This window comes from Populus euphratica, unplaced genomic scaffold, assembly GCF_000495115.2.
Source record: "Populus euphratica unplaced genomic scaffold, PopEup_1.0 scaffold166.1, whole genome shotgun sequence".
Taxonomy (NCBI): domain Eukaryota; kingdom Viridiplantae; phylum Streptophyta; class Magnoliopsida; order Malpighiales; family Salicaceae; genus Populus; species Populus euphratica.
Window position 1 is genome coordinate 219,055 of NW_011500054.1, and position 15,997 is coordinate 235,051.

Here is a 15,997-nt window from a genome sequence, read left to right on the forward strand (position 1 = left end):
CTACACGACATTTGATTAATGTAATTGCATGGTTCGGCCGACAAAGACTTTCGATCGGCTGGTGATTCTGACGTCAATGTTAGCTATTTGTTTTTCCGTTTATTACTCATTCCTCGCCGATAAACTTGAACCACACATCGACCTCGATTTGCGCGAAAGGAAAGTTTCGAAGCTACAGGGCGGGTTTTATTTCACGCTGGATGATACGCCCACGTGAAGGAGGGTGTTTTTTTAATTAAAATATTTTTATTTTTAATACCAGTATATTTGATGTAAGATTATTGAAAAATACATAAAATCATCAGCTAGATGTTTTTTTTATAAATAAAATATTTAAAACACAAATTAAAATATTGAACATGGAAGCGGACAAACGCGGCCTCCACGCGATGTTCGGTGCCCCCTACCACACAAACTCATCGAACTTTATTATTTGTACCGAGACAGGACAATTCTCATTTCCCTTCTCTTTTCTCCTCATCGCTTGCAGACAAATCTCTTACATCCAAATTGTTTTCTTAATGTTTACTTGAAAATTGCCTTCATTCCAAAACTGGCAAATTAAAATTTCTTTATCGTGAATCTTTATAATTTCAATTTAGTTAATATTTTCAACTTGTAAAGTTTTATAAACAATAATTTATTAACAATACTATTGAATTATTTAAATTATTATTTCTATCTCACCACGCACGCAATGTTTTGGTATACTGAAATTAATCTACATGTGAAATATTTAAATAAAATATCTTATTAGAAGATAATCTACGTGTGAAATATTTTAGGTAAACAAAATCCAAAAAGTCAAAATAAAGTAATAGAATATAAGAAGTAAATCCATTAAAGGGCTGGATAAGCCGTGACTTGCGAGCTGTAGAGGGGTCCACGGAGTTAAATAAAGAAAGGTCCTCACCAAGCAATTGGCGTCTCAACGTCTCTCAAGTTTCCTCCTATCTCGGAACAGGGCAACCCCAAAAACAGCACTTTCTGATTCAAAAGAATCAAAGCGCTATCTCTGTACCCATCTGCTTCAAATCTCACTTGGAAATTCCTCAGTTAGAGCAATTCAATACACTCTTAACAAACCCCCCCCCCCTTCCCGACGGAACAAGCGTAACATTTTTACCACCATTGTTGGTCTAACCCTAACTACAATCATCTTCTGCTACATGGCTTCTGTGACGAACACTTTACTACTCTCTATGCCTCAGCCACTCTGTTTCAATACCAATAACAACCAGTCACCACCACCTTCTCTTTTTGTTTCTAAAACCCCAAAATCGAAATGTTGTCGTCTTGGCTCCTCCTCCGTCCCTCGATCACCATACCGTTCTTCTGTTACAGTTGCCTTGTCCACTGTAGCAAACTCTGTTCCGGTGAATAACTGACTTACCCGCCTCTTGCTTCTGTTTTCTATTTATAGCGTTTTTTTTTATATTCAAGTTTTTTTCTCTGCAGGCGAGAAGTGGGATTTACACAGTTGGTGATTTTATGACCAAGAAGGAGGGTTTATATGTCGTTAAAGCTAACACAACCGTTGATGATGGTAATTACTACTTTTTCTTTGATTATGAGTTGTTCTGTTTGTTGATTTTATTTTTTCGTGAATATATTTCTGCAGCATTGGAGGCTCTTGTAGAGAAGAGAATAACTGGGTTTCCCGTCATTGATGATGACTGGAGATTGGTAAGTTTGTCATTTTATCTAATGATTCCACTGTCTTACGGTTTCTAGTCATGCTTACCAGTTCCTTGCTTCTATGCTGTTCTTGGGATTTCGTGGAGTCCAAAGTTCACCCTGAGAAAAAAAAGTTAAGATCTAAACTAGAAAACTAGTCTAAGAAGTAGTAAAATATCCATGTTACTTGTTTCTGAAAATGAAGGATAACACTCGGTCAGCTAAAAAAACTATATTTATTTGAGATTGTGTTGTAAATAACTGATTTCAAGTCTTTACTTGTTGCAGGTTGGTGTTGTTTCGGACTATGACCTCCTAGCGCTCGATTCTATTTCAGGTGGTATAAGATTAGTGAAGCAGTGTTGGATTTTTATGTCTTTTTTTCCCGTACATTTTCACCATTGTTTGCTCCCTTGTTTGAATTTTCTCATGAAGAGTGCATGCGTGGGAAATTATTTCCATTTGGACGTAATCTTCTCATTGCCATTGCGTGTTCTGCAATTTTTGTGTTTGTTCTTCTTCCCCCTTTTCTTTTCTAGAGAGTTCTTAAGTTGACCAGAGAATGATGGCGAGTTAGATTACTATGGTTTTCAAAACCAAGTTAGATTACTATGGTCTTCTCATTGCCATTGTTTGTTCTGCAATTTTTGTGTTTGTTAGATTTGCTTGCTTATCTAGTCGAGCAACACTAATTTATCTTGGCATCAATTGAAAAGTCAACTCTAGCATCAATTTGCTAGGCTTGGAGATAGACTAGAGTAAAAACAGATAAGCTAGGGTAACTAATAATGTTGGATTCATGGCCTTTCAGAAATAATTTTTCTTCATCCCTTTGATTGTGGCAACATTATGATTATTCTTAGCTTGTTTCTCAAACTTTTCTTTTCAATCTTGAGGGCCTATAGCAGCAAGGATGCTGTACTGATTCAGGTTTTATATATATATATATATATGCATGTATGTATGTATTGTTTTGTTAGATGTTGGTACTTAGTTTTGTCATTCGTTATTGCTCTTTGTTCACAAACAGGCACTATAATTTTGTAATGTGTGAAACTGCTACTAATTTCTTCTTTTGGTGTCTATCAGGTGGCTGTCAAAATGACACAAACTTGTTTCCTAATGTTGATAGTTCTTGGAAGGTGTGTGAAGCTCCTCTTTGATATTCTAGATGTTTGCATCTAGTATTTGTATTCGAGCATGCATGCATCCATCTGTTTGTATGTATTTTTGTTTCTTTAAAAAATGAGATATTTTGACTGATTTCTATAGCTAGAGATTAGAATCCTTTGTGTTTGTCAAATTCAGAGCTAACGTCCTTCAACTCCCAATAATGTTGTAGGCCTGCTGTTATACTCACCAATCAAATATACAAACGAACAGAAACAAATTGAACATAGTATTTTCTTTAGGCATGAAGATGGTGAGAATTGGGGGCCACATCTGCAAGAAAAGATATGTAGTTTATCATACTTCTAAGAGGATGATCAGGCCATGATTAGCAAACAAATCATTAACCATTTCTAGATTAAGAAAGGTGGGTGTTGTGGGGGTGGGGGTTCGGTAAGTCTTTCCAACACTGGAGTCGCCCTTACTATTGAATCCAAGGTTCAGAATGAAAATGGGGGGTGGATTGGCTCAATAAGGCAATTTGCCCTTTTAAAATCCTTGCCATCCTTCCTTTTTCAAGTACATGGCATGCAATCAAGGAATGCTCAGTACTTCCTCCTTCACCAGGGCTTGCTCACAATTAGTCAACAAACTCTTATTGGAGGGAGGTAAAGAATGCAAAAGAATGTGGCCAGTTGATGGTTTGATTGCTGCACCGTTACGTTTAGCACCATCCTGCAATCCAACTGCTGGCCTTACATACAAGTTTTGCTTGAACAAATTCTCCAAATGCAGGGTTATTCTTGTTGTTGGGTAGATGTAATGATAGTAATTTCTAATAGTTAATGGAAAACCATACAACAACTTGATAAATGAGAGTTTTCTCCATCGTGGGAATTGGGCCTATAATAAGAGCTTGATGTTAGAAATACAAGAGAGACTGGCATGTAAACTGAGAAAGGGGATTTTACTTCTAGAACATTTTTCAGTTAATGTTTTTTAGTACTGAATTCTGTGTCTTGATAAATATTGCAGACTTTTAATGAGTTACAGAAACTGTTAATCAAGAACAACGGCAAAGTTGTTGGTGATTTGATGACTCCTAATCCTCTAGTTGTTTATGAAACTACCAATCTAGAGGATGCTGTTAGGTATCAACTCTTTCCACTCTAGTGCATCCTTTTCTTCTTCAAGGACATTTCTGTTTAAACCTGTAAGACAACATGTTCTATTTTGTACTTCCATAAATGTATGACAATACTTTTGAGAAGATTTTATTATGCATTTTCTCTCTGTCCAACTTTATTAAAAACATTTTCTAAATGGTTATCAAATTTCTAATTTTTTCTCGTATTCTGTGGGAATTTTCACATTAAACTGAAAACACCCTTGATGTCCTAATCTAATGACAGGTTGCTGCTTGAAACAAAATATCAGCGACTCCCAGTGGTAGATAATGATGGAAAGCTGGTAAGAATTGTTCCCAATATTCTTTATTCAATCATATTTTATGGATTCTAATCTGTTCTGAGTAATTTATAACTGGTCTCTAATTTAAAACCAAAGGCTGGAATCATTACACGGGGAGACATTGTTAGAGCTGCTCTACAGATAAAAAATGCTACTGAAAGGTCGGCATGAGTTCGTGTTCCACGATAGATTTAAGACTTCTGAAGTCTATATTGATATAGCAGTGCTCTGTTTTTGTTCAACACAAAGCCTTTGCAGTTCATTCTTCCAGGTGCAATCAGAGGGAAGCTATCAATCTCCTGCCCTAACAGTCTTTTCTGTTACAAATTGTATTTTTTATGAGGTTCAAAACTTTGATTTCTAGTTAAATGTTATATATAGTATAGGCTTGATAAATATGAAATCTTGTGTCTAGGCTTGGAGTGGTTTGGCAGTAGTCTAACGCAAGGTTTTTTTCAATGTAGCATTCTTGTTGCAAGTAAGATTTCTTGGCGCAACAAGGCCAATTATTTTGACATTTTCCCATTATTTTAAATAAGTCTTAATTCTCAAGAAAAACAATATTTCTGTATTGGCTAAAGCATCTCAACTGTTGGAATCTAACCAAATCTGGAATGGCACCCCACTGGTTTAGCTCCTCTGTTTTCTGCATACAATTAGTCAGTTTCTCTAGTTTAAGAGGTCCATCGCATCCTTCTGTTTTTATTTCCGTTCATAACGTATTCCTTTTGTTGTCCGTTAATGAGGTGGCGAGCTGTCACTAGTTTAGTTAAAGAAAAAATTAAATACTAATTTGGCTGCAAGTTAATGGAAAGAAACCTAGGGTTAGTTTGATGATTTTCAAAAAAATTAATTTAGTTTTTAAAGAATTAACCGTCGTAAACCATTAAAGAAATTAAGTCATGGTTAATGAAATCGGAGGGTCAAGTTATTAAATTGCCAAATTCGAACTAAATTATTATTTACTATTGAAACAAACAGGGAGTATCAGTTGCTATAAAGTATGAACTCGAGAGTAAACGAAGTTTCAGAATATAGCATGTCTACCTTCTACCGACCTTATCTAACTGCCATGATTCTTCCAAATTAGCTGACACCCTTGCTGACGTACGTCTAGGTTCTTGAGAGTGATGTCCATTCTTGTTCTGTTTTAAAAATGGATAAATCCCATGGATATTCAGTTCATTTCTTCTTATAAATATTTCATTCGATGCACATCCCATAATTTGGAACTTACAAAGTCCAAGGCTCTCTTCCTCTCTTGCCAGCCAAGCTTTCATCCAAACCCATCCCCTCTGCAACAATGGACTTAAATTCACCTCCAGTTGAAATGTTCTTCTTTCCATTTGTTGGTGGAGGCCACCAAATCCCCATGATAGACATAGCCAGAGTCTTTGCTTCCCATAGTGCCAAAGCCACCATAATTACCACTCCAAAACATTCCCTCTCCTTCCAAACATCCATCCACCGTGACCAAAAATCTGGTCTCCCAATCTCCATCCACGCTCTTGAGCTGTCTGACAATGTTGATAGAGCCGACACGGACATATCTGCAACTCCTACACTGACACTTCTATGCTCCAAGAACCTCTGCAAAATCTTTTACTCGAACGAAAACCAGACTGTATTGTTCATGATGTGTTTCATCGGTGGTCTGCTGATGCCATTGACAGTGTTGGGATTCTAAGAATTACTTTCAATGGGAATGGATGCTTTGCTCATTGTGTCCGAGAAAATATAGAACGCTATAAGCCCCATCAGAAGGTAACTTCTGATTTGGAGCCTTTTATTGTTCCGGGTCTTCCTGATGGGATTGAACTGACCACGTTCCAGTTACCATTCCTTGGAAGACCACCAAATGGTGGAGGGTTGCATAAAAGAATGCCAGGATCAGATGAGAAGAGTTTCGGTGTTATGGTTACTAGTTTCCATGAATTGGAGACTGCTTATGTGGACTACTTCAGGAATGAATTAGGCAACAGGGCATGGCTCATGGGACTAGTTTCATTATGCAATAGAAATGTGGAAGATAAGGCTAAGAGAGGCCAAAAGACTTCGGTTAATGAGCAATCCATTTTGAGCTGGCTTGACAGTAAAGAACTCAATTCGGTTCTTTACGTCAGTTTTGGAAGCTTAGCTCGTTTAGCCCCTGAACAAATCCTTGAGATCGCCCACGGTCTTGAGGCTTCCAATCACCCATTCATATGGGTGATAGGAAAAATCCTTATATCAACTGGACAAAATGGAGAAAGCAAAGAAAATTTGCTTCCCAGTGGGCTTGAAGATAGAATTAAAGAATCCAGAAGAGGACTAATAATAATAAGACTCTGCTTTCCAGTGCAGCAACTGTTTTGGGTTAATGTCAAATGATTTGCAACTGGTTGAATAAAGGGATGGTAATGGATCGGGTTGGATCCTAAAGTTGGTGGAGTGTGATTTGTTTTTTAAAGTTTTTTCTTTTTAAAAATATATTAAAATATTATATTAAAAAAAAATGCACGGTTGTATGTTAAACACAGCTTTTGTTTTATCCATCTTTAATTAAGAACATTTAAAGCAGTACCTCAAGCCGCTGTAGACCTAGGTCCTCACCTGATGGGTTGCCTGTCAGGGCTTTTAACATTGCTGGTAGGTCGCAGAATGCGATGGGACCATACGAGTCAACTAAAAAAGTCATTCTACGGGTCCAAGTCGTCTCTTGCATCAATAATCGAGGACTGACTTTGCTGCTCCTTGAATATTAGAAGTTGTTTATTTTTTTATTTTAAAATGTTTTTAAAAAAATTATTTTTTTTTATTTTTATTTAAATTAATATTTTAAAATTATTTTGATATATTAATATCAAAAATATTTTTTTAAAATATTATTTTAATATATTTCTAAATAAAAAATACATATTTAAAAAATTACAAAATCATGTCCGCAAAAATACATTAGTCACAATTGTCGAGATAGGAGAACCTAACCACAGACCTTTGAAGTTGAAACAGTAGTCTAAGGTGGAATTTCTAACCACAAATGAAAAGAAGTGTTCAATACTCCAAAACTCAGTGCTCATATATGCCCCACTCATTCTTTGAAAAATAGACTGAGCTTCTCTTTCTCTCTCTCAATTTTCATTCCTTGTCTGCAACATCATCATTTTCTTCTCTGCTTAATCCAGTAATCCAGTTCATCTTGAAAGGCTTAACGGTATTATTGTCTCCAATTATCAGTGTCATTAGCACCTCTTTTAGTCTTTTGATTGCCAGGAATATACATGGGTGGTGAGGAGAATCAGCTACACATCTTCTTCTTCCCCTTCATGGCGCATGGCCACATGATACCAACCATAGACATGGCAAAGCTATTTGCTTCTCGAGGAGTGAAAGCAACCATTGTCACCACTCCTCTCAATGCACCACTTGTTTCCAGAACAATCCAGAGGTCAAAAGGTTTGGGTTTTGATATCAATATCAAAACCATCAAGTTTCCTGCTGTTGAGGTTGGACTGCCAGAAGGATGCGAAAACGCAGATTCGATCACTTCTCATGAGACACAGGGAGAAATGACCAAAAACTTTTTCATGGCAACAGCCATGCTCCAACAACCACTTGAGAAGCTACTACAAGAATGCCACCCTGATTGTCTTATTGCTGACATGTTCCTTCCTTGGACTACTGATGCTGCAGCCAAATTTGGGATTCCAAGATTAGTATTTCATGGCATCAGTTGCTTTTCTTTGTGCACTTCAGATTGCTTGAACAGATATAAGCCGTACAAGAAAGTTTCTTCAGATTCTGAGCTGTTTGTTGTGCCTGAGCTTCCTGGTGACATCAAGTTCACAAGCAAGCAACTGCCAGATTATATGAAACAAAACGTGGAAACTGATTTTACTAGGTTAATTCAAAAGGTCAGAGAATCATCACTGAAGAGTTATGGGATTGTCGTCAATAGTTTCTATGAGCTCGAGTCGGATTATGCTAATTTTTTGAAGGAGTTAGGGAGGAAGGCATGGCACATAGGCCCAGTTTCGCTATGCAATAGAGAATTTGAAGATAAAGCACAGAGAGGAAAGGAAGCTTCAATTGACGAACATGAGTGTTTGAAATGGCTCGACTCAAAGAAGCCTAATTCAGTTGTTTATATATGCTTTGGAACTGTAGCCAATTTCAGTGATTCTCAGCTAAAGGAGATTGCAATAGCTCTTGAAGCTTCAGGGCAACAGTTTATTTGGGTTGTCAGGAAAGACGAGAAAGCTAAAGATAAAGAGGAATGGTTGCCTGAGGGATTTGAGAAAAGAATGGAAAGCAAGGGACTGATTATAAGAGGATGGGCGCCACAAGTAGTGATTCTTGATCACGAAGCTGTAGGGGGGTTTGTGACTCATTGTGGGTGGAATTCGACCATGGAAGGCATAGCTGCCGGGAAGCCAATGGTAACATGGCCAGTTTCCGCAGAACAATTCTTTAATGAGAAGCTGGTGACTGACGTGCTAAAAATTGGTGTGGCTGTTGGTGTTCAACAATGGGTTACAGTATACGGGGATAAAATTACGAGTGGAGCGGTAGAAAAGGCCGTAACTCGAATCATGACAGGTGAAGAAGCAAAGGAAATGAGAAGCAGAGTTGAGGCCCTTGGAGGAATGGCAAAGAGGGCTATCGAAGAAGATGGTTCATCTTACTCTAATTTGAATGCTCTAATTGAAGAATTAAGAGTCAGGCGACCCTGAAAACAAGCAAGCAGTAGGAAGATTTCAGATTTTTAAGCCATGGCAGGGAACTTGATTCTATAGAATGTTGTTTAGTGAGAGAGGACAGCGCGTGTTCCTGATGAATTATTTTTTACATGCTTTGAATCCTTACCATCTCCCTTAATCTCTTTCTTTTATGGTTGATCGCCAGCTCTCATTCAGTGCTTCTTGTATGCAAACAAACTGCATGCTTCAGTGAAATTTGGTGCAGTGTGAATAAGCCAATCTCTGCTCACAAAGCTTGGTTATAAAGCAAAGCAGAGGTTGAAGAAGCTTCCGAATGCAAGACAGAAAAACATATCTTGATATATTTTTAAATAAAAAAATACCTGCTTACTGCTGCTGCTGTATAAAGTTTTGTATTTTGTACTCTATTTTTTAAAAAGCGTCAAAATTATGCATCCTGGAATTTGGAGGTCCGTCAAAAGTGATTTTCTTCCGCATTCATCTCCCTGAAATTGTGTTCGAGCGTCATTGGAGCTCACACATTCATGAATGTATTACTAGTTCAACCCTCTACCGCCTTCAGGAATCAAGAGGTCGTCTTGATTGTATCCCTCTTCTGTCTTCTACTTAGGGTCGTGATGTAAGCGCGTATGTCATAACAAAGTGGCGTTCTATGCTTGGAGTTGCAATGCTGGGAGCTATTAATCACAGAATTTGGCAATCATTAAATATAATTTGTTCTAGTAGGAACATGTTCTTATTTTACTTCGGATCATGTTTTTAGATTTAAATCATTAATTTCAAATTAAATCGACATCATTTAATATATTATAGAAATAATAATGACTTAATATTCTATGATCTATTTATTTTCTAGCTTAATATGAATTTATAATTTAAAATCAATGGTAAAATTTGAAATAAAAGATCAAAATCTAGGAGAGAGGAGTAAAATAAATTCCTTATATAACTGATTTTATTTTGATTGCTATAATCACCACCGCACAAACAATTAACACAAATGAATAATAAAACTAGAAGAAAAGAGTGCATCTAATTAACCCTTTAAATAACTTCATTAAAAAACATGGATGATAATAGGTGAATCACATGCTATGATATTATTATATTTATATTTTATTTGTTATTTAATTGTTAAAACATTTATATATTTATACCTTACACTTCAAGTTTAAGATAGGTGTATCATCCATTTACTATTTATTACTTAATATAAATTAAATTCTATATATATATATATATAACAACTTGGATATAGTATTTCACCCGCAAGCGTAGAACGCCACTTTATTATGACATACGCGCTTACATCACGACCCTAAGTAGAAGACAGAAGAGGGATACAATCAAGACGACTTCTTGGTTCCTGAAGGCGGTAGAGGCTTGAACTAGTAATACATTCATGAATGTGTGAGCTCCCATGATGCTCGAACACAATTTCACTTTTTTCTTATATATATATTTGTTTGGTTCGGGATCGATAACCATCTTGTATGGATTAAATTATTATCCTTATTTAGTAATAAACAAAGAAAAATAAGTGAAAAAATATACAATGCAGTAGTGGACGTTATTGTTCTCCTAATATTGCAGAAACTCTCTTGCCACTTTTAGGGAAATTTGTTTTGTGCGGATCGAAAGCTCAGGTGATTACTTTGTGACAGGAGCAATGACGTGTGTGTAGTTAAACAATACAAAGTTAAGAGAAAAACCTAGCATGGGCTGGAAATTTCGTAGCTCGAGAAAAATCTAGTTGAATAATCTCAGATGCCTAGACCTGTCTGTTTATAAATACCAATTCATGTCCAGGAAGATACTAGGTCCATGAGCATAGAAAAACAAAATCAGCTCAAGCTTTTCTTCTCCTTCATCGTCACTCCCGTCTTTCATTGACAAATTGAGTTCTGTTCTTTTTTTTATCCTACAAGACCAGATGGGTAGTTTGGGTCACCAATTGCACATTTTCTTCTTCCCCTTCTTTGCTCATGGTCACATGATACCCTTCGTGGACATGGCCAAGCTTTTTGCTTCTCGAGGCATAAAGACAACTATCATCACCACTCCTCTAAACGCGCCTCTCTTTTCGAAAACCATCCACAAAAACAAAGAGTTGGGTTTTGATATTAATATCTTGACCATCAAATTCCCCGCGGCAGAGGCAGGTTTTCCTGAAGGATATGAAAATACAGATGCGTTCATTTTCAGCGAAAATGCAAGGGAAATGACCATAAAGTTTATCAAGGCCACAACCTTGCTTCAAGCACCCTTTGAGAAGGTGCTACAAGAATGCCACCCTGATTGCATTGTTGCTGATATGTTCTTTCCCTGGGCTACTGATGCTGCTGCCAAATTTGGAATTCCGAGGCTAGTGTTTCATGGCACTAGTAACTTTGCTTTAAGTGCTTCAGAATGTGTGAGGCTTTATGAGCCACACAAGAAAGTTTCATCAGATTCCGAACCTTTTGTGGTGCCTGATCTTCCTGGTGATATAAAGTTGACAAAGAAGCAACTGCCAGATTTTGCAAGAGAAGATGCTGAAAATGACTTTAGCAAGTTCTTGAAAGCATCTAAAGAAGCTGAATTGAGGAGCTTTGGTGTTGTTGTCAACAGCTTTTATGAGCTTGAGCCAGCTTACGCTGATTACTACAGGCTGGTCTTGGGCAGAAGGGCTTGGAATGTAGGCCCGGTTTCACTATGCAATAGAGACACTGAAGATAAAGCAGGAAGAGGAAAAGAAACCTCAATTGATCAGCATGAGTGTTTGAAGTGGCTCGACTCAAAGAAACCAAATTCAGTTGTTTATATTTGCTTTGGAAGCATGACCGTCTTCACTGACTCTCAGCTTAAGGAGATTGCAGCAGGTCTCGAAGCTTCTGGTCAGCAGTTTATCTGGGTAGTTAGAAGAAACAAAAACGGCCAAGAAGACAAGGAAGATTGGTTACCTGAAGGCTTTGAGGAAAGAATGGAAGGCATGGGACTAATTATCAGAGGATGGGCACCCCAAGTTTTGATTCTTGATCATGAAGCAATAGGGGCATTTGTGACTCATTGTGGATGGAACTCAACTCTTGAAGGCATAACTGCAGGGAAACCAATGGTTACATGGCCAATATTTGCTGAGCAATTCTATAATGAAAAGTTGGTGACTGATGTTTTGAAAACTGGAGTTGGTGTTGGAGTTAAGGAATGGGTTAGAGTGCATGGAGATCATGTTAAAAGTGAAGCTGTAGAGAGGACAATCACTCAAATTATGGTGGGTGAAGAGGCAGAGGAAATGAGGAGCAGAGCAAAGAAGCTAGGAGAAACGGCCAGGAAGGCTGTCGAAGAAGGTGGATCTTCTTACTCTGATTTGAATGCTTTGATTGAAGAGCTGAGGTGGCGTCGCCCGTGAAACAACGCAGACATGAGGAATGGTTTTGGCGATTTACAGCATTCATCATTTCCTTTATTATGCAATCTCATTTACAAATTAATAAAGTTGCGATTTTAATTCTTTTTTTTTTTAAGAATAAGATGATATTAAAATAAATTTTAAATATAAATAAAATATTATTTTTATATATTTTTAAACCAAAAAAACTCTTTATTTTTTTTCTTTTTACTATACTTTCAACCAGCTCCATTCCCGATGGTTTCGTGATGTCCATCTCATATATTTAGCTCATGGTCCGGCGTAGACCCTGCAGCCCAGACCATCTCATTGTCGATTTACATTACAGTCTGCTTCTAAGAGTGATAAATCTAAAATGGTGTTTTTCTTATAAAAATAAATGAACACTTTTTGCCCTCTTTCTTCCTCGCAACAATCATTTCATGGTTGCGAATATTAGATTAAAGAAAATAGGAACCAAGCGGGAAAGCACAAAATCTTCATGGCATCCACCAGTGAATCAGTCACATTGAATGGACAGGGAAGGAATCTCACTTTTGACCAAAACAAAAAGTCCATTTCTAAGAAAATTAACAGGATTACAGTCGATCTTCATCATAAATGCTAGTAACAAGAAAGCATGGAGTGTTTTCTTGAAGGGCAGGGCAGGCACATTCAACAAAGCACATGGTAGTTTTGTGAAACTCAACCCATCCTGTGGAGACCTTGGATACATCGAAACTCTCTCACAGAGGATGGACCAAAGGCAGCAAGGATCTGCACACCATATCTCCCAGCTAAGCTTTCAAGTTTCCCTTTCCACGGCTTCATAGCTCATTTTTACAAGCTTGTAATCTTTTCCTGACAAAGGCCACCTTTATTCTTGCTGTTCTAAAGTGTTCTTCTTTTTTTTTTTTGATATTTTTATGTTCTTACAAAAAAAATTGATTTTTCTTTGCTTTAAATTATTTTTTTGATATTTTTATGTCATCTTTATCTATTGATACAACATCTATAGACACATACACACACATCTATTCTCAAACCATAACTCTCCTAGATTCCAGCTCTAACCTCGGAACTCTTTAATTTCGACCAAAACACAGCTTGCAAGAGTACTGAACAAGATCAGTAACCCCATGCCCTATTTTCCCCACCAATAGCAAATGGCCACATGCTGCCAACCTAGACATGGAAAACTCTTAGCAGCTAGAGTTCCCACCTTTATGACCACTCCCCGGAAGCACCTCTCTTCACCAAATCAATACAAAAAACCTAAAATCTAACCCACCCAAATAAACCTTAAGCTCACCAAGCTCCCCACACCAAAAAAGTTGGTTTACCTAAGTAACACGGTTTATAGCATGATTAAAAGCTATGATTATCCAGCCTCAATATTATAAATCTTAGTTATAGAAAAATTTAGAAAAAACTTTCTAGCATTTTTAAAATATCAATAATAGCCTCTTTCTCTCTTTTTTTTTAATAATCATGACAATCCTAGTTATATTATTTATATTAGTTTTAAAATGCTTTATAGAAAATGATTCTAATTAAAACTAAAATTCTTTGTATAAAAGAATTTTTAATTAAAACTTGTCTAATTAATAAAATCCATCTAGTATTAGGATTTTTAAATAATAAAATACTAATTAAATTAGAAATCCTAATCTAAATAAATAAAAAAAATCCAAAGACAACAAGGTAAATTAGACAATCTCATACAGTAATTTCTAAGCCTTATTTGAAAATATTTGCTATTTATGATCATCATGAAATTTTAACCAAATAAAAAATAGAGCCTTCAAAATCTTTTATTAAAATTTCAGCTTAGTTTAATGATAAGATTACAAATTATGTTTGATTTACTAAACTATATTTTGAACTCTTCTTAAACTTTTTAAAATCTAAATATCTTAATCATTAATGAAATAATATAATAAATATTAATATGTCAATAATATTGAATAAATTTCCCCACACCAGCCTCCTTTACTTCCAAAATACTTGCCATCGAGTTACGTCAAGAAGAGAATACTTCTGCTCTGAATGAACAAATATTTAAAATATAACATTGTAGCTAATATATTCACAAAGTAACATATCTTTAACAAGTAAAGTTTAAATATTTAATTTATGATGTATGCATGCTAAAATAAACTCTATATTTAATGTTATAGTTTCAATTCCTATAAAGTTCACTTATAATTTCTTCACATATTTTTTTCCTCTTCACGCTTGACCTCTTCATCATTTATAACTTCCAATACTTTTACATTTGAATTGAAAAAACTTCAAGATAATCTTTGAAAATAATTTTAGGAGAATTATTGGAATTTTTTATGTTCTAAATGTTTTTGTTTATAAGATCTTCATTTATGATTAAAAGATTATTATTTTCCACTTACAACTTTAACTTAAGATTAAGAGATTGAAATTATTTATCAGCACCCTCTTTGATCATGTTTTCATCAATATGATTAGATAACTTTGACATTTTGCTTTTCATCTATGTGTTTCCATCTTATATTTTCACAAGGTTGGATATAATACAAATAATAATAATAATAATAATATATTTATTTATCTATCCAATATAAAATTTCTTCATAATCATCTTATATAAACTCTAAAATTAAAGAATATCTCAAATCTAGCCAAGATAAAATTAAAAATATATTATACAAGTCTTAAAGTCTAGAAATTTAAACTATCATTCTCTAGCACCACAAAAATTTCATGTACGACAAGTTCTATTTTTTTATAATAAGAAACCTTGTTGAAATAAAAAAAAAATTAACTCTGCTAACCATTTAATAAATCTTTTCTTTGAAAATCCCCTATCATAGAATGAAATCTCATTAAATTTAAGAAAAGACATGGGTCTTAATCTGTCTTGAGGTAAGTCTCCTATTCACAATCTATGTTTACATTACTCATTAGCTAAGCTAGATTTGCTATGGTTTGTTCTAAATGATTAACAATTTTTTCCTAACAATCTTGTTTCTACTTCTTAGCCCGCATAGTATTGTTGTTACTCAATTTTGGACCCCACGTGCTAGAGATGGTGTCTACCCGTTTTGAACCAAGTGTAGGAGTGTAGCTCACGTTTGCTAGAAAATTGACAAAAGCGGAGGAGAAAGAAAGATTTTTTTCGAACCCTGTTTCAGCCATCTCCTGCTCTCTTTATCCTTCCCCACTGCTATCGAAATTGTCAGGATTCTTAAGCTAATTAGGATTCCTTATAATGCTAAATTCATTCCTCTTTTACATGGGCTATAAGGTTGAAATAAATTCCTTGAAAGTGGCACTAGAAAAACCTAGTTCTACTACTGCCGCAAATTTTTTTTGTTTTGTTCCAACTTAGACCCTGATTCTGACTTAGGTTCGTGCAATATCTGACCATCCCAACTATATTCTATCACTCATGACATGTTGAAGAATGGACCTACACCTTGATTGGGTCCTAGGGCTCATTGTTCTTATGGCAGGCTCTCAGTCGAGGATGCTTGGCATTGTCAGTTTCCTGAATTTAGATCGGGAGACCCTTTTTGACCAACCAGATTGTGGCCTGATTCTGTCATATCTCGCCTTGACTCCCCATGAAAGCCATAGTACTGGATGCATAGATGAATTTGGGCTTTCGAATCAATGGATTTCGATATCAGAA

At 35.9% G+C, this 15,997-nt stretch overlaps 4 protein-coding genes across 5 annotated transcripts; all 4 read left to right on the top strand.

Moving 5' to 3' along the window:
- The first annotated feature begins 894 nt into the window (after positions 1 to 894).
- LOC105107786 (CBS domain-containing protein CBSX2, chloroplastic-like) lies at positions 895 to 4,792 on the top strand. 2 transcript variants are annotated; one of them, XM_011001829.1, is made up of 9 exons: positions 895 to 1,376; positions 1,459 to 1,546; positions 1,622 to 1,686; positions 1,966 to 2,014; positions 2,767 to 2,819; positions 3,823 to 3,938; positions 4,200 to 4,257; positions 4,354 to 4,418; positions 4,507 to 4,792. In XM_011001829.1, the coding sequence occupies exons 1-9, from the start codon at positions 1,170 to 1,172 to the stop codon at positions 4,619 to 4,621; spliced, it is 816 nt and encodes a 271-aa protein (XP_011000131.1). In that variant the 5' UTR covers positions 895 to 1,169; the 3' UTR covers positions 4,622 to 4,792. The 2 variants fall into 2 exon arrangements, with proteins under 2 accessions (XP_011000131.1, XP_011000133.1); XM_011001831.1 differs by having other exon boundaries at positions 899 to 1,376; positions 4,354 to 4,785.
- Positions 4,793 to 4,912: 120 nt separating this feature from the next.
- LOC105107788 (abscisate beta-glucosyltransferase-like) lies at positions 4,913 to 6,705 on the top strand. The gene is given in 2 exon segments (XM_011001832.1): positions 4,913 to 5,816; positions 5,819 to 6,705. Coding segments are annotated over 2 exon segments (1,065 nt in total). The 5' UTR covers positions 4,913 to 5,560; the 3' UTR covers positions 6,628 to 6,705.
- Positions 6,706 to 7,164: 459 nt separating this feature from the next.
- On the top strand, positions 7,165 to 9,331 carry LOC105107789 (scopoletin glucosyltransferase-like). The gene has a single exon (XM_011001833.1). The coding sequence runs from the start codon at positions 7,518 to 7,520 to the stop codon at positions 8,967 to 8,969; it is 1,452 nt and encodes a 483-aa protein (XP_011000135.1). The 5' UTR covers positions 7,165 to 7,517; the 3' UTR covers positions 8,970 to 9,331.
- Positions 9,332 to 10,739: 1,408 nt separating this feature from the next.
- On the top strand, positions 10,740 to 12,459 carry LOC105107790 (scopoletin glucosyltransferase-like). Its single transcript, XM_011001834.1, has one exon. The coding sequence runs from the start codon at positions 10,891 to 10,893 to the stop codon at positions 12,346 to 12,348; it is 1,458 nt and encodes a 485-aa protein (XP_011000136.1). The 5' UTR covers positions 10,740 to 10,890; the 3' UTR covers positions 12,349 to 12,459.
- Positions 12,460 to 15,997: the final 3,538 nt, after the last annotated feature.

What these genes read in the sequence shown, in the direction of transcription:
- LOC105107786 (XM_011001829.1), top strand. Translation starts at nt 1,170, where the DNA reads ATGGCTTCTGTGACGAACACTTTACTACTCTCTATGCCTCAGCCACTC. An exon ending in TTGATGATGACTGGAGATTG is followed by an intron (nt 1,687 to 1,965) that starts GTAAGTTTGTCA and finishes TACTTGTTGCAG; the next exon opens with GTTGGTGTTGTTTCGGACTA. An exon ending in AGCGCTCGATTCTATTTCAG is followed by an intron (nt 2,015 to 2,766) that starts GTGGTATAAGAT and finishes GGTGTCTATCAG; the next exon opens with GTGGCTGTCAAAATGACACA.
- LOC105107789 (XM_011001833.1), top strand. Translation starts at nt 7,518, where the DNA reads ATGGGTGGTGAGGAGAATCAGCTACACATCTTCTTCTTCCCCTTCATG.
- LOC105107790 (XM_011001834.1), top strand. Translation starts at nt 10,891, where the DNA reads ATGGGTAGTTTGGGTCACCAATTGCACATTTTCTTCTTCCCCTTCTTT.